This window comes from Amblyomma maculatum, chromosome 1 (genome assembly GCF_055883805.1).
Source record: "Amblyomma maculatum isolate TAMU_Amacu chromosome 1, ASM5588380v1, whole genome shotgun sequence".
Classification (NCBI taxonomy): domain Eukaryota; kingdom Metazoa; phylum Arthropoda; class Arachnida; order Ixodida; family Ixodidae; genus Amblyomma; species Amblyomma maculatum.
The window spans coordinates 209,897,302-209,922,514 of record NC_139344.1 but is presented as its reverse complement, the minus strand read 5'-3'; the positions used below and the strand labels follow the sequence as shown (position 1 = coordinate 209,922,514).

The 25,213-nt window shown below is 43.7% G+C and overlaps 1 protein-coding gene across 8 annotated transcripts in view; it reads left to right on the top strand.

The window, feature by feature from the left end:
* LOC146205494 (zinc finger CCHC domain-containing protein 8 homolog) overlaps window positions 1-20,031 on the top strand; it is a 41,672-nt gene extending 21,641 nt beyond the window's left edge. For 6 of the 8 annotated variants that reach the window (XM_084590204.1, XM_084590209.1, XM_084590207.1 and 3 more), the window contains 7 exons: window positions 6,973-7,026; window positions 8,685-8,833; window positions 10,095-10,160; window positions 10,381-10,451; window positions 14,540-14,617; window positions 16,631-16,781; window positions 19,268-20,031. In XM_084590204.1, coding sequence (XP_084446330.1) covers window positions 6,973-7,026; window positions 8,685-8,833; window positions 10,095-10,160; window positions 10,381-10,451; window positions 14,540-14,617; window positions 16,631-16,781; window positions 19,268-19,677 — 979 coding nt within the window. In that variant the 3' untranslated portion in view covers window positions 19,678-20,031. The remainder of the gene's footprint in view (window positions 1-6,972; window positions 7,027-8,684; window positions 8,834-10,094; window positions 10,161-10,380; window positions 10,452-14,539; window positions 14,618-16,630; window positions 16,782-19,267) is intronic. The other 2 variants (XM_084590205.1, XM_084590202.1) reach the window with 2 other exon arrangements.
* The last annotated feature ends 5,182 nt before the right edge of the window (window positions 20,032-25,213 follow it).

Here is a 25,213-nt window from a genome sequence, read left to right as displayed (position 1 = left end):
CTGGCCGCTGTAACCAAACATTCCACGTGTGTTACCACTCTTTTGCGCTGTAGTTTGCATGTCGTTATCTTGATCATCAACTTCCATCCACATGCAGTGGTTTCAGAACACACTGTTATCGTGTTGCCCTCTTGTTAAGCGGCCCCAAAATTTTACGGTGTGTTACCACTCAGTGCCACCACTCGGCAATTCTGCAGAGCTTTGAAGCCTGCTTGCCCTTGAAAACCTAAGTGCTTGCACACCTAATTTGCATTTGTCCTCACCATGCTAAGTCGTCAGCCATTTTTTGTTTCTGTAATCCACTTTTTATTAAACGCAGCTCTTAGGCATCCATTCCCAGATTATGCATCGTTGGCTAGTCAACGTTGGCGTAGCCAGCCACCTGCCAGCCATTGCAGGTACTATCAAAGCAAAGCGCCGCCTGCTACAACTAGCAGATGGCAAAGTGGAGAGATGGAAAGGGAAGAGGTTGAGAGTCAATGGTGGCGACTACCATGAAGAACACAGGATTGCACGTCACAGAAGGATGACAATGAAAGGTGGGGGAGGGGATGCAGCAGAAGTTCTGGGCTGCCCAAGGAATATCAAACACAGGACTTCTCTCAGTGTGAGGAGACCAGACTGATCAAACTAAGAGCATATCTTTTTACTAGATAAAAAACAAAGACTAGATAAAAAACAATGACAAATAACGAGCTTAACAGACATAACGAAGACGAATACAAACTAGTAACAGTCACCGGACGCTAGAAGAAGGAAGTCCATGCAGATGCTCCTGGTTGCGTGAATAGAGAACTTGCGCTGGAGTTTTCCGCGTACCACCAGCGCCGCCTAGGGCGGCTGAGACTGCCGCGGCTGGAGGCGCTGAAGAGCGTCTAATTTATCACGAAGCCAAAGGCATGCTACTGTGTTTAGAAGAGCTCGGTTATGATAAAAAAATTGCTCTGTACTTTATTCCACTGCAGCTGTACAAAACACAGCGGCGGTAGACCTCAGCTCGATTCAGGAGACTGGATGAGTACGGGGGATTGTTGAGCTTCTCGTTTGAGCGCTGCTCGTTGCACTTAACGTGGCTTCTTCTGCCGTACCGTACCCCCGCAGACAAATGTAAACGGAGCGAGATTTTTTCTTCTATTATTTTTCATGCGTTGCATAAATGAAATTGGCTGTCGTGGTATGTGCAATCCGGTACTAGACGCAAGTGCCTTTTCACTAGGACAAATATTGTTTTCTTATCTCCAGTGTATAGAAGGCGGGATTTTAATTTGAACAGAAAAGCCTGCTCCATTTACTTATGTCCTCACCTGTACATATTAAGTTTTGTTTATTCGCGTTTATTAGTTGCGCAACCTGATGAGAACGTTTTGCGAAGGGCGCCTTTTAGAAGTGGGCGTAAGTGGGGCCATTGCAAGATGGACAACTTAAAGTCAACAAAGTGCGAACGTAAGTGGCATCCCGATATGCATATTGCGATCATCTAGATGACAAACCGAGAGAGTTAGCAACCTATCCAAACACGCAGTATTTTGTCAGAATTTCAGAATCACATAATGCCTTAACCGGCATGCTTTCAGGCTTATTCCTGCATTAAACTATCGCAACTCATCTAGTGACCTTTCAACCATTTTTCAATGGGGCAGTAAGTGAGCTGTGATTGAAAAAAGCTCCCAATTAGAGAATTAATTCGTTAGTTGTTAGCTTCGAATAAAAACCATATACTTCAGAGAAAGCTCTTTTTGTTTTTAAGTTGGATGATTTAGCTTGCTGGTTGAAGTACAGCTGAAAATATTCATGCAATATTTGTTTTAGGACACCTACAAATTAATAAGAAGATATTCTTCGTATCTAATCGAGAACTTGCCTATTGTAAATATCGCGCTGTACAATCCAGCTGTCTCACCATGAATGATTGTTGCAAGGCACGCATGCTGATAACTGACCATGATTGCTTGAGTCCTTTATTTGGGCACGAAATAGTATAGATACGCCGATCTCCAGTCGCGGTCGGCGCACGGGGCGGGTGGAAAGGGGAAGGGGGGTGGGGGATACGGCAGTGTAAAACCACACACATCCCACTGTTAAATGGTGCCTGCTACAATTTTCATTCTGTGCAAGGAACGGAGCATAGCAACTTTGTTGTTTAAAGTTCGTACTGCCCCGCCGGGGTGGTGCAGTGGTTACGGCGCTGGACTACTGTGCCCAAGGACGCGAAATCGAATCCCGGCCTCGGCGGCCGCTTTTCGATGGAGGCGAAAAGTAATGCACCCGTGTGCTGTGCGATGTCAGTGCACGTTAACCTTTGGGGCGTTAACCTCACAAACCAAACCTAACGTTCATACTGATTTTTTTTGCATTAACCATCACCGATACTAACCCCAACCTTCGATGTAGCTCATTCTTGGCTCTTAAGATAGAGAGAGCGGATTTAGACAAAGGAGGTTTAAAGTATGACAACTCTCCCCCACGCTCTCACATTGTAGGGCACCGATAATTTCCGCCCAACGTTTATGGACAGAACAATTGCGACCACTTAACTTTTTACAGTGCTAGAAGTGTGAGCCTTTTAGATGCATGCTTCGCAGCGGATCTCTGTGTTTTTCGCTTCAAAGAATATAAACCCATCAGTTGCTTGTCATTTGTTGACGTAAACAGGCAAGTGCCGAAACGCGACAGCAGGCCTTTGTTTCTCTACAGATGCGTTCAACGGCATCACCCTAACAACGGTGGACGATATTTCGCGACACACGATGCACCAATTTAATCGACAAATTTTTTCATCACGAAGCTAGTTAAATCATTACTGTTCCTCAAATGGGCAGTAGGTGAGTGCCTGCATGTTAATATAGCAGTGAGGTCGTTTCATTTTGCTGTGATATATTTACCCTCCACTAGCGATGCTTCATAGCAGGAGAATATTATTTGCCAGAAAGTGTGCCCGTAGTTCACCGTGCGGAGACGTACTTTGCAAGCGCCCAATAGCAAGAAAAATAAAAAGAAAGACTGAACTTACAACCGTTTCAAACCTACGCGTAGCGACTTCATAGCTTCCATAATGTAGCAGCGGCGCGGCTCATAGCCAAGTTGGCATGCAGCTGAGGAGATCAGGTGGCGCCTTCAAGCAATTAAAAATGAAACTCCAAGTTCTTCACAACAATAAAGATGCGAAAAAAGCATTATGCATGAAATAGAAAGCTCAAAATCAGCCGATGGGCGCAGCCACGGTATGACGAGCGGCGTGCTCCGTCCTACTAGTATACGCTTGCTCATTTTGAAACCAGGCGACGCTGGGTGTCTGATTTTAAGCGCGCCCCCTGGGCAGCGCAGGTTCCCTATTTGGAGTGAAAGGAACGCCCGGTGTCCACAGGTGCGGTGCTTGGGTCAGGCCAGCAGGTGGCTTGGCAGCGGGCGACGCTCGGCCAGTGCGAGAGGCCTCAGGTTGCCGTCACGCGGCAGAGACGCCCGATTTCCAGGTGTCTATCCAGTGCACCCAGCACGACACCGAACGTGCGTTGCTGGGTATGTGCTCCAGGAGCACAACAGGCATCGGCCACTCTCAGTTCTGGTCACCCGGGTCATATGATAGGTGGGACGCGATTCAACGGGAGCTCCATGGCCACTCCCAGGTTTGGTATCACGGGTCGTAGGCCAGGTGGGGCGCGATCAGCCGCAGCTCCTTGACCACCTGTTCTCCGAAAACGCTGCTCCACCGATCTCTTGACTTAAGTGTCACTCTCTGCACGCGCCACATATTTGCGTCATCTTCTTCTCTTCTCCCTCGTGCCGCGAGTTGCAGACCCTGTGTGGCGCTAGCTCCTTATGTCAGCAGGTAGTCTGGGACTGCTCTGGACTGAAAATCAAACATACCCACTAGCTCTGTTTGACCATGGATGGCACAAGCCAAAAACAGCTGCGTGTATTTCCCCTCTCAAAATGTCTGGATGTTCCGCTGCTTTTTTTAGCAAAACTACATCTTCCAAAGGGAGCAACAGTGGTATTTTCATTTTTTTTTTTAATGGAGTTGGGGTGCCTGGTAGTCTTGACAATAGGGTGCCTTAGTTTTTTTCAAGAGTGCGTGCATCGAGGCACCCTACTCAACGTGGTGGGATTGGCTTGAAATGCCATTGCCTGCCAGTTTCCTCTGTGATGGTAGAGTTGTGGGATGCAGCACTGATTTCCAGCAGTTTTCATCTGCGTCGTTGTCGGCTCTCTTCATCCAGCGCTTTGTCTGTGTCATGGTGCTCCAGCCATGGATGAAATCGGTGATTTTGTCCACCATGTGAATCGGCCTTGGGGCTCAGAAATGACCACAAGCTGCTTTACGATGTGGCAAGCAGTGTGAAGCTGAGGTCTAGGGAGCGTCACGCGTACCAACTGCTATCCTTGAAGGCTGAGGGGTGATTGACGTGAGGGGAAAGAGGCTGAAGTTGAGGGCGGGCGAGCGACACGTAATTGCTCAGTCCAGAGCAGCACACGTGTGCAACAGTGCCCAGTGACGGCCACAACTGCCGCAACCGAGATAAACGCAGCTCTCGGTGGCTTCATCTGCTGCTGCATGGCTGCTTCACCTCCCCATTGATGAAGCCGTGGGATGCGTGTATTGCCAGCTTCTGTTTTGAGCTTCAAGTTCAGGAAGAAAGGGGCTTTGTACAGACATCTGCAAAATCCGTAATTGCAGCTAGTAGTGCTGCACACTAAAGTCATGTGCATGCCTCTGGCATGTGAGAGTTGGCAGGTCACATAGATCGCAGGCATGGAGGTGATAAAGACAGCTACCCAAATTGGCAGCTGCCAAACGGGAAATTGAGATGGTCGTCGAACCCGGGATCCTTGGACCTTGGTAAGACATGCAGGAGCATTCTAACGGCGTGGTTAAAGCGGAGCTTTATGTATGAAGGTCGTTCACACATTTTGGTAGCTTATGAGCTTACTCACTTAAATGAATAGCAAAGTGTATGCACGCGAATGTAGATTCATTATGGGAGCCGCAGACGAGAGCCATCAATGCAGTCACGTCATGCCCTTAAAGGCAGAGCTTAAGTTACCTTCCAAGTTTTCCATGTTGAAATATGTTTGTGCAGAAGAGAAATGCGCCCACACGGGCCACATGCTGCTTGAGGAAAGATTGGCGAAGAATAATGCAAACAGGTGTCATGCAAACACCTGGTTGTCACAGTCGAGAGGAACTGGTAAAGGAGTGAGTGTCAGTTGAAAGATGGCCATTTGGGAAAATATGGAGTAGGCTCTAACTGCACAGAAACGTGTCTCTCTCTCAAATTCTTTACGTCAGCACATCGCAAAACTAAAATAACCTGGAGAGCTGCACTCAAATTTTACATTACCTATTGTCGTAATAGTAGTTGGCCAATTTGTTCTCTTTCCCTGCAGCTAGAAGACAAGGTTTCTAGATTACAATAGACAAGGGTTCTGAAGATAATGTACAGTAGGGGGTAATGAATTGAGGGGAAGGTAATGCTTGACTGAAAAATGAAAAGGGCCCATGGGTTGTGGCTGAGACCCCTTTTTCAGGATTCGACTGGCTTGAGCTGCTTGCTTGATCTGTTCCGCCAGCCATTCCTACTTAATCACTTTCCTTTCTGTGAAAGCATGTAGAAACGTCTGGTGAAAAAAAAATTGTTTCAGCTACCCTTTCACTCTTGCATCAGTATCCCAGTGTGGACAAATGCCATTTTTGGGTTGTTTTGAGCTAGGCAAGCATGAATTTTGTCGCTGACTGTGCAAAACAAGAGGCTTATACTTTTACTATTCCAGTTAATGTTAGTGACTGCTAGGACATGTTAAATCCGAGTATACTGAAACTAATAATGAATTGGTGCCACTGGTTACATTGGGTAAAAAAAAAAAAAAATCTACATACTAGGTACCATCAGCTCTTGATTATTGTTAATTGCTGTAACCAATATGAGCCATAAGCTATATATGTAGTGATGCGTATACTGTTTGCTCATGGTCTTAAGGATTGGTTTCCGATTGAGAAAGGAGTGAGACAAGGCTGCATACTGTCGCCCTGCCTATTTAACTTATATACTGAGTGAGTGCATCATGGAGGAAGGCCGGTCTGGACGAGTCTTCAGCTGGAGTGAAGATTGCTGGGAAACGTGTCAACAACCTTAGATATGCGGATGATACCACTTTAATGGCAGAAAGTGATGTGGAACTCAAGAGACTTCTGATGCGTGTACAAGAAGAAAGTGAGAAGTTTGGGCTTAAATTGAACATTGAAAACACAAAGATCATGACGTCTTGCCCTATCATGTCCTGGAGGATCAAGGGACGAGAAGTGGAAGTTGTGACAGACTTTCTCTTCTTGAGCTCCAAGATTACCCCGGAAGGAGACTGCAGCCATGAAATTAGGAGACGCCTGCTTCTGGGAAAGAGAGCCATGGCTGGCCTTGACCGCCTAGTAAAGAGCAGAGACATTACACTGCCAACCAAGATCCGTATAACTCGCACTATGGTCTTTACAGTTGTGATGTATGGATGGGAGAGTTGGACTGTGAAGAATGCTGACCGCCGAAGAATTGACGCTTTTGAATTGTGGTGCTGGCGGAGGCTCTTGAGAGTTCCTTGGACGGCCAGAAGATCAAATCAGTCGATATTGTCGACCATAAACTCTGACTGCTCATTGGAGGGTCAAATTCTAAAGTTAAAGCTCAGCTACTTTGGCCATCTGATGAGAAGAGAGGAGTCGCTGGAGAAAGATTTGATGTTGGGAAAGGTTGAGGGTCACCGGAGAAGGGGTAGGCAGCGAACGCGATGGTTAGATGGCATCCTCGAGGCGCTGCAGATGAAGTTATGTGATATTAGGAAGATAGTGAGAGACCGGAAAGCGTGGCGTGATATGGTCCATAGGGTCACAAAGAGTCGGACACGACTGAACTGAACTGAACTGATACTGTTTGCTGCAGTGAGTCAAAGTTTTTATGTTAAAATTGTGGCATTTGTTTACTGTAGGCGTTACTTCGAGCATGAAATGCTGTCGCAACGCTTCCGGCCTGGGGTATACAGGTAAGCATCTAAATCTCTACCTAGAGGTTGCATTAGAACAGAGTATTCATACAATAATTACGTTAAAATGTGGCAACTTTTTTAACATAGTTTTAGGTAATTGCTGCGAGGCGTATCTTGAAAGGGGAGATACGAAGGCAAACATGTTTGTGGATAATTTTTATTTGACAAAACTTCACCTCAAAGGATTTCTAATGCATTTTAACTTTTTTTTTAAGTATTTCCTGCAATTATTCAAATGCTTGTATGGTTTGGGCACCAGCTTTTTTATGCTATAGAAATGGAAATCTCACGCCTGCTGTGCAAACTATGTTATTACTTTTTGTGTCAACTCAGTATCTGTGAACAGTTTCCCCTCAAGGTGTTTCTTGAGATGAATAAGCAAAAGTGAGAATCATTGGGTGCCAAGTCCAGGTTTTACAGGGGCGACTTCTGAACCTCGGTCTTCAGTTTTTTCAGAAGTGAGGCAGTGGTGTGCTCGAAGTGTGGCCAAGCGTTGTCTAGAAGCAGGCTTCTGCCACCTGTCGAATCCATCCTCTGTTTATATTCATTGGACCGCCATAGCTTGCACCGTTAAGAATTCTTATTCTCAGACACTTTGGGAGTGAATTCATGTCATTGCTTATCATCACTGGTTTATATCAATAAATTTTGTATTAAATGGTGTGAAGGGACCTTCGGTGTCAACTGACGTCTTCCTGTACCTGTTTTCACTATGAAAATCTGTTGTGCCTCCCAATAATACCTGCCTCCTTTTTTTCCCCATACTCGATTCACGGCATCACCATAAATAGCACAAACCCCGCCGGGGTGGCGCAGTGGTTACGGCACTCGACTACTGTTCCCAAGGACACGGGATCGAATCCAGGCCTCGGCGGCCACTTTTCGGTGGAGGCGAAAAGCAAGGCGCCCGTGTGCTGTGCGTTGTCAGTGCACGTTAAAGAACCCCAGGTGGTCGAAATTTCTGGAGTCCTCCATTACGGCGTCTCTCATAGCCTGAGTCGCTTTGGGACGTTAAACCCCACAAACTAAACCAAACCATAAATAGCACAAACCTATCTGTGAATCTCCGCGGATGGTTCTCATCTTGCTCGCAGATTGCACCACACATTTGGCAGCAGTCAGGATTGGCATCCATATTTCTTAAGCATTCTATTTGGCCATGTGCTGGTGGAGTAATGCAAGCCGGGAAAAAGAGGAGGCAGAAGCTTCAAGGTTAATGGAAGTGTGGTCACTTAATCTACTACGTTTATGACTTATCAGCTAGTACACATTGTGTTTTTGCTTTCCAGACACACTTCGTATAGTGGTGCCTGTTACTTGTATATATGCTCAGCGATAACTTCATGCTATTCCTTTGCTGCCATCAAGACGACTTTTTTTTTTTTTTTTTTTTTGTGTATTGCTATTAATTTTAAACAAGTTCTCGGTGGTCACGCAACCACTTGCATGTCTAGGCTGTCCGTAAGGTCCGCCAGCCTCAGGCTCTTGGATCAGTGATTTGCAGTTGCAAGATAGATATCCTGTGTTAGTGAGTTTTTTAGCACTGTTGCTTTGCTTATAACTAACTCAGTATAAACGTCTTTTGTAAACTTGTCAGAGCTTCATCACATTTAACAGATCTTTTGACTCGCATATCTTTACTTTTGTGGTTTCAGCGCGGAGCTCAGAAAAGCTTTAAACTTGGATCCCTCCGACCTGCCTCCATTCATCTATAGAATGCGTGTAATTGGGTATCCTCCGGGATGGCTTATGCATGCTCAGGTTGAGAGCTCGGGAATCAAAATCTATGGCTTGGATGATGACGGTGGGTCCAGTTTTATTGTTGCCAAATAAGGGGAGAATACAAGCATGAGACTAGTCAGCCTGGAAGCATTCTTTTTTTTTTCTCTCATTTGCAATTGTGCTAATTGTGGTTACTTGATGATATGTCTTAATTTCACAATTTAGTGCTTGAGTTTTGTTCCTTGAACACATCATGTTCATTGTTACTAAAGTGTCATTGAAATGCCAGCATCTGCAACAAGGCAGCCGGCACTAGACACAAAAAATATGTTTTGCCTCTGAATGAAAGCTAATTGACAACTATTGATTGGAATATACAACCTAGCCATTTTATAACATAACTCCTCACTCAGAATTTCGAAGCTGTGTTTGCTTTTTTTTATAAGCAACCTAAATTTGTTTGATTGGCTTATATATATATAGGTGTGTGTGTTCTCATCGTAGTTGTCTACGTTGCTCTCTTTTCTCAGCGGTTGGGTAGGTATTCTTATTTAATGGGTGCTAAAAGGGAATAAGTAGTAAGTCCAGGTACTTTGAGGGATTAGAATCCTGATATAGCAGATATATCATTTTTCCTAAGAGCTAGGATAAGGCAGATAATTGTGTATACATATTGACTGATCTCTCGAACTGTGCCTTGGCCAGGTGCAGCTCGTACAGACAACAAAAATTTGGTGCACTGCACAATTTCAGTGGTCAAGTACTGTTGAAATGGGGGCAAAGCAACGTGGCGAGCACTGCTGATATATGGGAACACAATGTATTGCTTGCTTTGCAATGCGTCCTGTTGGCCTGCTTGAACCTATTGTGCGTACCAATTGTAGAAGTAGAAGACAAGCACAAGCTCTAGGAGTTGTCTGTGCTCTTTCCAAATGGTGACATGGCCATGCTTGAGTTAGCTTTACTGCATAAAGGGTGGTAAACAGTATGGTGGCATCATTTGTTGCTAAATGCTGTGAATACACCCATCTGATAAGCAAGCCACATATTTCTCCTGACTTAGCAAGGGCTCAGACAATGACACATCATAAATTGGTAATAATATTAAATTTCCTCACCAGTTTTCTCAGCTTTTTGTTAATATTCCATTTAGTCTGCCTTCAGTTGATTTATTCTGAACCCTCTTAAATATATCAGTTATTGATAGATTTAAAGGTGCTTTAGATTCCAGTGATGCAAGTTTCTAGCTTAGAATTATAGGCCAGTATGTTTTGACATTTTTTAGTTAAGCAGAGTCATATATATGATTTTGTATCCATGCCATTTGTATGTTTTATTCCTAGACAAAGCAAATGCTGATGATGTTGAAGAAGGTGAAGAAGGTGAAATAAAAGCTGAGGAGAATCAAGGTGAGTTTTTTTTATTTGCACAATTCAGTATTGTCAGAATGCTGGTAGTTATTTTTCATGGCGCACTTCTGGCACACAAGTCTTTGTTCACATTGTCAAAAAGACTCCAAGTGATTGCCTTGGTTTTAATCACACAAAGAGATTAAAGGACAACCATTTCGTGCTGATCAGTGTGTGAAATTTTGAACTAATATGTGTATTACCTTGCTTCTCAATGTAGTGAAATATGACCCAAGCCTGTTGCTCAGCTTTCCTGGCTTCAATACTCCTGTGCCGGAGGGAGTTTATGATGCAAGTATCTCTAATTCCCTTTTGTTTGTGCAGTTGAAACAGTGCGTCTGTTTAAGTGTTGCTTTTATTATATTTTAATATATATATATATTTGTTATCGCATGGCTACTTCTGTTCTCAAAGGTGCACCTGTTTGTCATCTAGTATCTAGAAAAAGCAGGCATGCAATGTTCTGTAAGTGCCATCAAGCCATTCAGTGTTAACTGCTGAAAGGATCAGTTAAATGAATCTTATTATCCATATTTTGTTTGTGGCAATCAAGAGCTCCTTGCCTGGATAAATATATGCTTTGCTGTCGTCGTGAGAAATAGATTGGGCCATTTCAGAACCTTATTTTTTTATACCACCCAGGCAGTGAGGAGTGCGGCATGCACTGAGGTACTTTGTTATTGGGAAATTATAGTTTAAAGTACTAAGGTGCTCAAGTAAACCATTGCTAGAACGAAGATGATAGACAAGAAACAAGCCGTGCAAGATGCGGTAGCTAATTAGTTATGAGAAAACTAAGGAGCCTGAAGTTTCTTTCAACAAAAGTAACCCTGTATAGTTCTCAGCATAAATTTTAGAACACTCACTCCATACACCATAGCCTACCTACCGGCTAAGTGGCAATGTTTAAACCTGTAAGTTGCCGCAGGTGAGTGTAGCTTCACTTTATCTTCCATTTTCAAACAAGTTCAACATATTTAGGGGACACCCCCAAAGTAAGGCTCAGTTCAATTCAGTTTCTTCCTTCACCACCAAGTCATATTGTTAGGAACGCGGCAAAAAAAGCCAACAAAATTGTTGGGTTAATTATAACAGCACCCCGTTAGAAACAGCATCAGCAGCAGCCGCACCGCATTTTGTGGCACTGTACAGACGCTCAGCAATTTTTTTTTCAAAATAAAGAGATAGGTTAGAGGCATAAAGAAGAACAAGAAGTCTCACCAAAGAAATGATCCGAATAATGTAGGCTTCACCATTCACTTTTTTTTTTTTTTTTTTTTCCCAGACACCTTTTGCTATCACAACTGGCGTCACAAAAAAAAAGTTCACCTTCAAAGTGTGTTTATTTTCTTGACTGAAATATAAATTACTGAGAAAACCACCAATATTGCACTGGTTTCTGCCATCATAGATGAACGAAGACCCACCAGAATATGGCAATATTTTTTTTATTGTCTCCTACAATAGACTGATCCATTAAGAGACACTGAGGACAATTTCATCTGATTTTTGTCCTTAGTGAACATTGACTCTGTGCCTCTTTCTGGCTTTGTTGATATTGGTTCGTCGGCGAAAGATGCATTTATAGCCAAGAATATTTCCTTCTGCCACTCTATTCGAAGTTCCAATGTCTCACAAAAAGGACTCTGTGTTCACTGTTTTATGTGATTGGCGGTGTAGTCAGACTTGTGGACGACTAGGAGACCGCAACGGAAATTCAGCATCGGTGCATGCAATTTGTTGATAAAATGGCTGTTGACGGCAACAGCTGTACCTCTACTGCAAAAAAGCACTCCCAGAAATCTCTCTGTTCGAAGTGAAGTCTCCAGTCCAGTTGAGGATCATCCACCCACAACCACTAGCCTCCAGAAGAACTAGCCACATCCCCATTGTTTACTGCTGTGGTGGCTGAGTGGCTAGAGTGCTGGACTGCCGATCTTGAGGACGTGGGTTTGATCCTGGCCGTGGCAGCTGCGTTTCGATGGAGGCAAATGCAAGATGCTCATGTACTCTGCGATGTCGTTGCACCATCAATAACACCAGTTAGTTGAAATTATCCAGTGCCCTCCACTCCAGCATCCGTCATAGCCAACGTCACTCCATAACATTAAACCCTATCAATCAACCAACACCACCTCTTGACTGCGGCTGCTTAGCCAGCTGGCTGTCCACCCCCCCTCCACCCTCCATTAAGCCTGCATTCACTAGAAGCCCATGTAGCAGTGGAACAAAAAAGGCATTGGCAAAATTAAATTCAACGACTAGTGGGAAATCCAGATGCCCTCCAGCCTTAGCTAGGGGGCTGCCCACTTACTGCCACTCTCAACCCATTTTTATTATTTAGGATAGGTTAGGATAAGATAGGAAAGACGTTAATTTCTCTAGAAAGGTCTTGTGCTAGTGGCAGACGAGAAAGAAGAGGTCCATCTTCCTTCTTTTCACAGGGTCGGAGCCCCTATTCCAGGGCTCCGCTGAGCTTTGCTGCTCGCTGGGTGTGCTGGATCAGACCTAGTTGGCAACCCATATCGCCGCTGGAGAGCCGGCTCTCTCACTGTTCCGCACTCGGGTCTTTACAAAATCTATCGTTATTACTACATTCCCACGTGATGTGGCATAACGAAGGTTTGCTACCACACCACGGGCAGGTGTCCCAATATTGGGACGGGCAAATCTTGCTAAGGATATGCAGGTTTGGGAATGTTCCTCTCTGCAGTCTTTGCCAGTACACTGCCTCTTGTTGATTTAGGTCACGATGAGGTGGCGGATAGCGGATCCTTACCCCCTTATAGTAGTTGAGAATGTCCGAGTATGTAGGGCCGATTTGCTTGGGTAGATCGTCCGATTGGGAGGAAGCTCGGCTCGTATACCTTCGAGCTACCTCGTCGGCGCGTTCGTTCCCCGCTATGTCGGTGTGTCCTGGACTCCTGGCACCCAGTAGATGTTGCGATTTTTGACGGGGTCGCGCTGTGGAGGAGCCTGAGCGCTGCGCAACCTGTGCGACCGTTCATGTAGTTACGGCACGCTTCTCTTGAATCTGTAAGAATGGTAAGGGACGTGTTGCTTTGATACCCGGCTACCACCGCTAGAGCAACGGCCAGCTCCTCCCCTTCAATTACCGTGCAGTCCCTGACTGAGGCGCTAGCTAATTCCTTTAGGTTGGAATCAATAGCTACCGCCACTGTGCTGTTATGTGAGCTTCCTTTATATGGAGCCGCGTCCATATATACTGTTATGGATTTTGTAGCTAGATTTTGTTGTACATACTTCGCCCGGACGGCCCTACGGGCCACATGCAAGTTGGGGTCCATGTTCCGGGGAAGGGAGCTAACCTTTAGCATCTGGCGAATTGCATCCGGTATGCTCGCAGTACGATTCTCGATTTCCGCAGTTGCGCCTAGCCCCAGTCGCCTAAGAAGCGAGCGCCCCATAGGAGTCTGCTGGAGCCTGGCTATCTGCGTGACCAGTTGGGCTTCTTTTATCTCTTCAAAGGTGTTGTGAACTCCAAGAGCTAGTACTTTTGCATTGGAGGTGTTCATTGGTAGGTGCAGGGCTGTCTTGTAAGCTTTGCAGATGATGATATCTGCACTTTCCACTTCTCCTTTGTTGAGGTTGAAGTACGGGAGGGCGTAGCCCACGCGACTGAGCACCAGGCTCTGAACCAGATGCAGGGTATCCCCCTCTCGCATGCCGCTCCGCTTCTGCGACACGCGCGTGATCATCCTGGCGACCTGAGTGGTTGATTGCTTTAGAAGGCCGAGCGTGTGGCCGCATCGCTGGTTGCTCTGCAGCCACATTCCCAAGACTCGTATATTGTCTCGTCCGGGAAGTAGCTGTCCTTCAAGGGAGACATTGAGGGTCCCTTCCTTGTGTTTCCCTTTGTGAACTCACAGGAGTTTGGATTTTCCTGTGGAGCAGGCGAGGCCTCGTGCACGGACATATTCTTCCACGCAGGTAGCCGCTGCTTGCAGTCGTTCTTCTTTCCGGCCAAGCGACCCGGAGATAACCCAGACCGTGAAGTCGTCAGCATACATGGTGTGCTGTATGCCTTCGATCTTCTCCAGTTGTCTCGCGAGTCCGATTCTTTAGGAAAATTGTGTGGCTCACCACAGCAGCGTCAGAGCAATCAGCGAGGGTAAATCCAGCTACTCTCACAGAATTCTTGCATCAGATGTCTAACCCTCCTTCCCCTCCCACTTTTTTTTAAACTTTTATTGCTTATAAAAGCCCTGTTTTTGGTGAAACTAGCATATTTGTAGTTCAGATACGATGAATTACTGAATTACTGAATCAAGGATTCAAGCCAACTTCATTTTATCCTCAGTGTCTCTCGACATTGTTACATTTAGTGCCATTTTTATTGGTGTGCACTTTATTTACAGATGCATGTTGAGAAAGGAATGCCTCCATTGCTTCCACATCAGCAGCTTTCTGCAGCTGAGAAATACATGAAGTCAGAGGTGAGCACTCAACTCTCTGTGTGGTGTGGGGTTCAGGAAGTGTTTTTGAGGTGAGCTGATCAGTGCCTAGCAAACAATTTTAGACTTGTTATGTCACATCCAAGGTTTTTGTATGAGATCTGGAACTTGGCACTTCTGCTTGAGAAGGGGCGGGGGGGGGAGGGGTATAAAAGAAGCTAGAGTTGTCAGGTTAGATCATTGTACATGATCTCATATACTTGCTTCAGTAGTTTTGTTGTTGCCATTGCAGCCTCTCACTTGGAAGTCTAACATGTTATGCATACATCTTGCCAGCATTATCCGCAGGGTGCAGTGGGTGCTTCAGTGTGTCAAAATGTGGCAGATGCGTGAGTGTGCAAAGGAATTGTGCAGACTATTTTGTTTACTTGCCTGAAGTCCTTATGAGGGGCTGTAAGGGTTACACAGAGACATAGGTGACAGAGGAAACAAGGTGGACCGGACACTATGCTGCCAGCAACTCGGAATTTTATTGAATGGGGTTTTATACAGCAGCTACCCATGAAGGGACCCTGAAACAATATTTATGGTAATATTTTAATGCAACAATTCGTAGATGTCTGTGTGAGTACTCATTTCAAAATTAAAAGCTTAATAAATCCTCTTGGTAATGTGTGTTGCTTCGAATGCTACATCCAAGTTGCAGAGCCCTGTGCATGATGTAGTGCTCGTAAATGTGAGTGCAGAGTCAATCTGCTTTTAACTTTGGCATCGACTTTTTCCATCCACGTTTCTTTGTCCAAGATCAGTCACCATATTGTACGTCTTGCTCTCCTGTTTTCTGCTACTGTTGCTGCACCCAGATGTAGTGACGGGAGCGTGGCCCATGGTGGTGGAATATGGCTTCAGCTGCCAGGACAGAGGCCCAAGTTGAGGGGAAAGGGAGGAGCATATTGAAACTTTACTGAGCATTGACACAAAATTTTCATGCTATGCAAACTTAGTTGCACTCTTTTGGCTGAGGCATGAAGGATTTTTTTAAGTTTTGAAGTGCCCAGCAAACCGTCCATGCTGAACCAGCAGTGTGATGGAGACACTACAGGTATACCCTGAAATCCAGATACTAGCATTACTTCGCAATTTTTTTTTTAATTTCTTTACAAGAGCTTGAGGCATTTCACTTGAATGCCACAAGTGGCATGAGAATCCACTAACCTACAAATTATGTGGTCCTGTGGGGATATTTGCAACTGGTGTAGTCAAAGAGCTGTGAAGCCCTGGAAGTGGCTTGTCTGGTCTTTCCATGCCTTTCCTGAGTCCTTTTTGTATGTGTTTACAAGTGTTTCAACCCTCTGAGCTTTTGGCTCATCTGTGCTTTGCTACAAAAGCACTCAGTGGGCATTTAGAACACCACATGCATCTGTTTGCTTGCTGTAGTGGTGAGCAAACAGCAGAGAAATGCGTACGCAGTGACTGCTGCACTGCATTATTGTGCGATAAAAGGTTTGGTAGTGTCACCATCTTCTAACTTGCACAATATAGCTGGTGGCTCTGGCTGGATTTTAATTTGGAATTTCATAGTTTCATAGCTAGCTGGATGTGACGATGGCATCATTTCACTGCTTTCTCTGACCAATACTTGATGACATCTTAGCGATATGGTGATTGCATCACATTGTTATACATATTATCTGGTTCTGTTGGGTGGACGGATGAACCGGCTTGTTGGTCATTCATCGTGATAAAACAGCGCAGCTAAGATAAGGACGAGGAAGGAAACAGGCACAAGCGCTGTACAAGTGCTTGTGCCGTGTTTCCTTCCTTGTCCGTGTCTTAGCTGCGCTGTTTTATCACGTTGTTGGGTGGGTCTTTTCACTATGTCAAACTTTATTCTAGGTCATGATTGTTGCATGTTGGAAGCAATATTACCACTGCCAGGAATGGTGCAAAGGTTTTGAACAATTTAAACTTTGCTGCCCCTCTTACTTTCATATTTCCATTTTAACCTGCATAGACTAATAGTATTAAGTTCACATCAAGGTTTAAATGTTCTAGGCTCCACTTGCAAAAAGCTTCAGTGAGAGACAGAAGGTACCTGCACCAGCCGTGAAGCCAAGCACGGATGTTGGTGCTGTGGTTGATATGACCATTGATGATGGGGCTGAAGAGGAGCAGGTTTGCTTTGCAACTGAAAACATTCTTGCAGGTGAAGTATCCATTTCTGCGTATTTCAGGCAGTTGAAGTGTGCATCTAATAGAGTTTCATACTCTTGCTACTTTTAAATTCGGTAATTTCAATCAATATGAAACACAGGCCGATATTATGCATATTATTGCAGTGTATGCATTTTGCAATGTGTATATGTAAAAGAGGCTACCATGCACTTCTTGAAGACATTTCTGACATCCAGTGATCCACATCTCGTGAAAGTTCGGTTTTTGCCTAGTGGCATGCATAATAGGGGTGTAGGAAGCATGTTGCCTATAAAAAATTAGGGGGATGCTCAAGCTTTGCTTTAAGAGGAGATGCAAAGTGTCTAACACCATCGGTTCATTTCATGAATACTTATATATATATATATATATATATATATATATATATATATATATATATATATATATATATATATATATATATATATATATATATTACTTTTTTTTTTTAAGTTTGTTTTTGGGGAAAGGAAGGTGCAATTTTTTAGTGGACACCTACACTTGTCAGAGCTGCACATGTCATCGGTTAGAATCCCTACTGCAAACTAACCTCTAACTTGATGGGAAGTGAAATGGTACGACACTGTTCTGAACGCTGCACAGAGAACGGTTGTATCGTGATTTTGGTGCAAAATTACATGCATATTTTCTCCGACACCATTTTTCTCAATTTAGGTGACGGCTTTTCGGCCAAACGAGCTGGCTATGCTTTGCATAATATAATGCTCTGCCAGATGTGGCACATACATATAACTTGCCTGCATTTGTGTCCAAACAGTGGTTCGGCAGGACTGCCAGAAATAACTATAGAAGTAAGATAACACAAGGCCATTGCAAACCAAAGCGATAGTCATTACCTAGAATGTTCCTGAAACGTTTGAAAATTGAAAATTAGGCATAAATGCTATAAGTGCATGCAGCATTTCATGCTGCAGTTTGCATTAATGCTGCCATTGCTAAAACTTTGTCCCTCTTTAATTTTGTGTAATTATTTGGTAGTTCAGCGATAACATGTGTGAGATACTTAAATTACTACTTAAAATAGACAGCTGCTATTTAGTTGTTTTTTTCTAATACTTTATGTTGCTTGGTGGCATTGCAATACATTGTTTTTGCTAATGCCTGCTGTAATGAGTGATGCAGAATATTCTGTAAATGAATAAGCATTACCAGCAGCAGCCGTGACCCAGTGAGCCCCCAGTCACGTGAAAGGGTTAACGGCTCAGGATGCAGTAAAGGGCGCAGTGCACGAATGAGGCTGTGTGAAAGACTGGCAGTGTTATTTGTGGAACAAGTTCATGCTTGGAAAAATTAATACCATTTTTCTTTGAGTTTACTATTGGCATATTCCAATGTGCAGTCTGGAGCAGCCCTCCAAATTGGCAAAGGACCAAGATGCTTTCTAAAAAATGAAAAAAAAAAAAAAAGTGCACTGTTCAGCACAGTTTCCTGTGGTATATAGATTAGTCAACAAATTGTATGTTAGCCCTGCATATATCACTCGTGCAGTATTCCGTAAATCTGTCTAAAGAGAACACAAGTAGAGTTCACTTGCATTACTCTCATTCAGTATGAAGTCTTGAATATCGCGGATCAGAAGCCCTTGGTGACCATGGCATGGTTTCTGTTGGCACTGGACTCCTCACGGAACATTCTAACTGGCATTTCATTCCGTAGTGTGGGTTGATGTGCGACAGATGGAGCTTAATTTATTGCATAGTGGTTTGGGCATTTAAAACTGTTCCTGCTCATTCACCCTCATCAGAAGGCTGTGTGGCTAGAAAAAGGGTGCATTCTTTAAGTGAGGGGTTAAAAAAAATCCCTTTTTTTTTTTTACAGTCATTGTAGTTATGCACTGGCACGAATTCGATGCACTTGACAATAGGTAGCTGGTTAGAGATTTCCTGCATCACTTTCACCCTATGTGCATCTAACCCTTACCTCACTGCGTCTGCTCTCTTTTGCCCTTGCCAACTTTCTTACACCGCTCCACCTTCACTCTTGCCTCACTACACAAGGCTAAGGGTAGATAAGGGTGCTGATGTCTGGTTGAAATGTCATTGCAAATGATTATTTTCTTTCCACTCAACCATGCAGTGAATACCTAGTTTATGAGGTTAACGTCCCAAAGCAACTCAGGCCATGAGAGAGCATGCATTTAATAAACAAGTGATAAGCAGCCCTTTATTTGAAGGAGAATGATCGGAAATTGACATTTTATTGTGTGGATTGAGCGGTGATAAAGGCATAGGTTGTGTGTGTGGCACTTATAGGACAAAACTGCCTATTAGTTTGCGTAAATAGCTTTTTAGGGCAGTTGCATGCTGCAGTCATGTGCACCATAATAAGATTTTGTAACACGAAGCCTTGCTATTCTGGAAACTGCTGCATTTAGTTTCAATACCTTGCAAAGTCTTAGAAGTGAGGGAAAGTAAATTGATTGAAATCCTTTTATAACGCATGTTCACCTGGCTAAAGACACAACAGCAGACTCAAATGGCTCCAGCACCACTCAAGAATCTCCTGCTCCCGATACTCCAGGTATTTCTTCGAATTGCCCCAATTCAACCACCCCAAGAAGCACAGAAAGTGATAGACCAGAGCAGCCAAGCCCACTCTCCTCGGAAAATGGCAACACTTCGAATTCTGAGGACTGCACACCGTGCACATCAAAAGTGAAGCCTCAGAATGTGTACAAAGGAACACCTATGTTTCTCGGCCTTCATAGCAAGATCCTTACTCTTCCCCCACGTGAAAACTTTGCCAAGGATATACAAGAGCATATCCCTTTTGAGAACTTGCCTGGAGCGACTGGGAGATATGATAAGCTGCGTGGAGTTATTGCAAAAGTGCGTGCTTTGCGTCAAAAAAGCAAGGAGGAAAGTTGAATGCTGTTGCAGAAGTGTTAAATTTTGAGAGTGTCCAAGACTGTTTTCTGAAGTGTTACTGTGTCAGATGACCATGTGCTGTTACACAACTCCTTCCTTTTGGATCATTGCCACCTCATAGACAAGCATCATGAGGTGCCTCAAACAATATCTTTGGAGTGGTAAGTGCACTCCATTGTTTTCAGTTTGCTGGAAGTCATGAAAACTTCACCGTCTCCTTTCCTCTGATCACTGCCACATCACTCACCAGTATTGTGAAGTGACTGAGACAATTTCTTCGGAGTTTTAGGCACACTCCATTATTAAATCGTGAAAGCTACACTGCCTGTAATAAAGAAGAGAATGTTTTTGTGAGATCGCTTGTCATGTGAAATTCTTCTATTGATGTCCTTTGAAAATGCACCACAAAGCAAGTAAATTGTTTGTTGTTCAGGCATTGTACTGGTGCCCACAATAGGGTTTTGAACATGAATATTGTAAGAGTGCTGTTTTTTCTCGCTCATAGCACTGCCTTTTCATAAGTTCTACAAATACCTGCAAAACAAATTGGCATGGACTGCCTGGGAATTTATTTTTAGGTTTTCTAAATTCCTAAGATGAAAACTTTTTCTATCTGTAAGAGAGATCAAGCTTTTCAGAAAGTTGCAAATATTGAGCTTTTTGGTAATAAAAGTGACTTCTGGCAAGAAAATTTTTTTTTAAAGCATAAAGTACAATTGTGCTTATTATGAGCTACACTGCTACAGCACATTTAGGCCCACTCCTGGCATTGGCTGGGAACGTGGCCAATCTTAAAGGGGATGAGGAGCTAAGATCACAATTTTCACCAAAAAAGTTTTTTAATTTTTGTTGTTTTGGACTGTGCATGTATTAAAGAAACGTTCGACCAATTTTGGTTGCCACCTGCGCAGTGGGAAAATTCAAATTTATTTTTTCGCGAGATGGGATGCACTTTCCACCGAAAGTGCCTATGAACGCTGATTTCTAGATGCAGCCGCATAGCAGGAAAAAAACAACAAGGAGTGTATCCCCAAATTAGGATGCTTGTTCTTCGCGCTCTCTAGCCAAAAAGAACCTGTTATTGAGAGCACAGCAGACAGCTAAAGAGAAAGGGCAAATTTTGGGCTGTGGTAACAATGGATTGGTTCGGAAGCCGAAATATAAGCTTGGATTGACTAAACAGCAGCAAATGACCTTCAAACACTGTTTTTGCACTAATGGGAGCCTGACTAACCAAACAGCTCAACAAGCTGGAGGTAGACTGTGGAGCCTAGATGAAGGAGACCCAGCAAGCAGCCAAGGAATGCATTTCAGAAGCGCATACAAGGGCACCGGGCAGCTCCAAGTTGAAAAAAAAACTTGAAGAAATTCCTAAAGAGCAGTGTTGTGTCGAAAACCACTGCACAACGTATGCACTAGGCCACTTTGATATATTAATTTGAGCCATAGGTTCAAATATGTTCTGAAATTTTTGAACTCATTTTTCTCAGTCTGCACTTTTTGGAAGAGCACAAAGGTTAGGAAGCCTACTATCTCCAAACTATTTAGCCACAGGCTGCTTTCAAGGTGGTTTCTGGACAAATTTTTTAGGTAACAAGATAAGGCATTTTTGGATCTCTAAGAACTTTCTATGATAAAAAAGTGTAAAATATGTGATACCTAACGACAACAGAAAAAATTAAGTTCGTTTTTAAAGTGCTCGGGTTTGTACAAAAATGTCGTAGAGAACCTATAATTCGCTTTATCATGCACAACCTACCTAGAAGCATCTAAGTAGGAACAGTTAGTACATTAGTACATTTTTGTTAGTTTTGAAATGATAGTTTTCCTAAGCAGACACACTTAATTACTCAATATGACAGCTATAATTGTCTTGTTTGTGCTAAAGTGATGAAACTTGGAATATAGTCTAATCAAAGGAAGATAAGTCATCTCTGAAAATTTTATCGAAATTGATGCAACAGTTAAAAAGCTGGCACTTTAGCCCCGCATCCCCCTTTAAAAGACGTTTCCATCCTATGGTCATTTTGAGGTACCCAAAAGAAACTGGTGCACCATGAACAGATAGATGTTCATGGTGCGGGATTCCAGACACTCTGCTATCAATATAGAGACTGGGTTGTTGGGGACAGAGCTATATAACATTGCGTACGCTAGTGATTTCATGTCCTCATCGTTTGCAAACCACTACATCTGCTGGCAAGCAAAGTGAATGGGATGCCAAGGTTGCGTCTGTGAGCGCTCCAGCTTGGGGTACAAGAGTGAGGAGATGGGGTGCCCACAAACATTTGTGGGGAACTGGTCTGGAGCATACGAGCAGCACCATGAATGTTGTGGTTGTGTTTGGCTACAAGTCTGTGTCAGCTCATGAGCACATACTTGTGAGGCTCGTACTGCACTTCAGTAAGATGGGCGGCAGATGTGCTCCGTGGTGCAGTGTGACATTTCAAGAATACAGGTAGCACGCTCTATAGCTCATTCTAGAGCCTAACACCAATAATGCAAGAATTCCAAGCTTACATCTACCTTGACAATTAGACACTTTAATCTTTTTTTTTTTTTGCCCTTATAAATTTTGGTCATGTTTAAATGGTGCAGTCAGTAAGTTTTAACGTAGGAGCAAGAAGTTTTAGGAACAATTTTTTTTTTTTTTTTCATTCCTTTCACTTCAACAGTTGTGAGAGGTTACAAACATAACATTGTAAAGGCTTAGGTGTTCTGCCATTCCAGGTGGCACCTTCACTGCATGCTGAGTAGCGGTGAGGTATTAGGAGAGAACTAAAACAGGCACAGGTATTTTCTACCTTGTATACTGAAAATTCTGTGCGTTTGTTTTTGTAACAAAGTGTTTGAAGAAATTTGGGGATGCTTACTGAAGAGTTAATGCGACAGCATTGCTGTATGGACATTATATGTTACTGCTAAGTAATGGCCACAAATATGGCTACATGGTAATGCTTATTAGTAGTGCTAATTTACGATCTTAACGTCAACTTTGTGGTGCTGCAAGCATCAAAACCTACTCATTTTTTTAACTGTCCTTTAGAACATTAATTATAGGCACTTACCATCATAGTTTTGAGGACAATGTGTGTTGCAGAACAACATATCCATCCGCAACAAATATCACTACGATCTCTCCTGCCACAGACACTTTGAATTCTAAGGACTGAAGCAATCATTTCCTGGCTATGCATTTTTTAATTGGGGGTTCAGTTGTAGATGCACAAAGTTTCTAGTCCCATTTGTAAATAAAAATGGATCTCGTTAAGTGTCTGTAAGTTTTATGCCAACTTGATCCTTTGATTTCTGGTGTTAAAAGTTCAAGTGCCTAATGTATACAGGGCTTTGACATACACAAAAAACCTTTTGCAAGGTTACTTCCACAGCTGCAGTTATAATGCCCAATTCCATAACAACTGAAAGAACCACTGTATGCCTGTTTGCAACAACCATGTTTTCCACTTTGCAGCACACTTCATTTGTGGTTCATGACAGGTGCAAAGATCATCTTGCATACACACTCTACTGTTGTTCAGCATAGCTGCATGCTCACCTTCACCGAGAGAATGATGGTATGATGCCTCGATCTGGACATCCATTGTGCATCAACAAATTGTTGCTACTGTAGCTTACACTTTTGTTGAAAAATTTGATTATGACACATAACACCCGATGCTGTCCTTGGCATCAGCTATTGTCCCCTAGCAATATTCATCGTGGTGTGACAAATGGAATGAGAAAGAGAGATACACAACTGCCTAGATTTTGATTGATAAACTTTATTGGGGAAAATTGGGGTTAGGGGTAGTGGGTTAGGAAAGAGCAGTAGTCAACAGTCCTCTGTCTAGGAGTCCGTTGGCCTCAGCAGCGGATCTGGCCCGCTGCACCAGCATGAGCATGGTACTGTGCGTCCGAGTCAGCTAGAAGGTCCTCCCACTGCTCGACTAGGGTTATCTATTTTAGGCATTATGGGGCTTGCCCTACATCCCCATGTTATGTGGTATAGTGTAGCAGTGTCTTCGCACCAGACACATTAGCTTTTGTAGTGTGTTGGCCATATCTTGTGGTACAGGGCTTTGTTTGGATATGTGTTTGTAGGCGCCTAAGTGTAGTGGCTTGTTACCCTTTACCCCAGCGTTGGGGTCCCAAACAATCGTGTGTTGCTGGGTCTGTTCCTTCTGGCCAACGTTACTAGAACAAACTCTTGTTCCAGTAATGTTGCTTCTGGCCAGCCGGCTAGGAACTTGTTTACTATGCAATAAATCCTGTTGTTTTGGAAGGCTGGACAGGCGGCTTGCAGTCTGAGACTATCCAATAACTGTGTTGTCTTCGGTTTGCTTCCGAGATTACTAGGGCTATTGCATGCTATTGCCACCTCTTCCGCTGTTCCGTATATGAGCTTGCCTCATGAGTCAGTGACCGCGGCTGCGGTCGCCTCTCTGCCTTTGTATATAGTACCTCGCTGCATCGACGTACATCATAAAATGTTTTGTGTTCAGTTGTTTGTCAAGGGTTTTGGCTCTGGCATTCCTTCTGCCGTTATGATTGACAGGGTCCATATTTCTGGGCAGTGGTGTGACCGTGAAAGTGTCCCTGATGTCTGGTGCGATATTTGTGGTTTCTACGCTATTGTCATCTTTAAGGGTATAACCGAGTTTCGTAAGGAGAGCATGGCCCGTCTTGGTCTGTTTAAGTCTTCTGATCTGGCAGTCGAGCATAGCTTCGCTATGTTCTTCGAAGGTACAGTGCATGCCCAGATCGTCAAACTTGCCGTTAGAGGCATATGGTGGCAATCCCAGAGCCAGTTTGTATGCCTTCCCGATTAGCACGTTTATCTCATTCCTTTCCATCTTAGTTGTTATAAGATATGGGAGACTGTAGGTGAGGCGTGGGATGACGAGGGCTGTCACTATCCGTATCGCGTCTTGTTCCTTTATCCCCCTTTTTTAGTTTGTTATCCTGCTTATCATTCTAGAGATTTGGTTGGTCACAGTGGTAAGAGATTTGATCGTGTGATCACACTTGCCTCCTTCTTGTAACCACAGCCCTAGTACTCTCATTTTGTCCATCTGACGAATCAGGTGTCCGTTCATGATTTTGTCAATGTCCAGTGGTTTGTACCTGCTAGAGTGTAATCTTATGTATTGTGATTACTCCGGAGAGCATTGCATTCCGCTAGAACGAGCGAAATCCTCAAGTTCTTGCGCAGCGAATTGTAACCATTCTTCTTTTTCACCGGTGGACCTCTTCTGGGTCCATACTGTTACATCATCTGCATAGATTTCATGTTCTATGTGTTGTATGTTCCTGAGTCTTCTCGCTATCCCTATCATGTCAATGTTAAACTGTACTGGAGATATAAATGATCCTTGTGGGTTGCTTTTGTTTTTGTTTCTGAACGTATGTTATTAATCCCAATGGTGGCTGTTCTGTCCGTGAGGAACGCCTTGACATACTCGAAGGTCTTTCTTCCAGAATTTGTTGCCGAGAGTTCCCTGAGTATCATTTCGTGGCTAATGTTGTCAAATGCGCC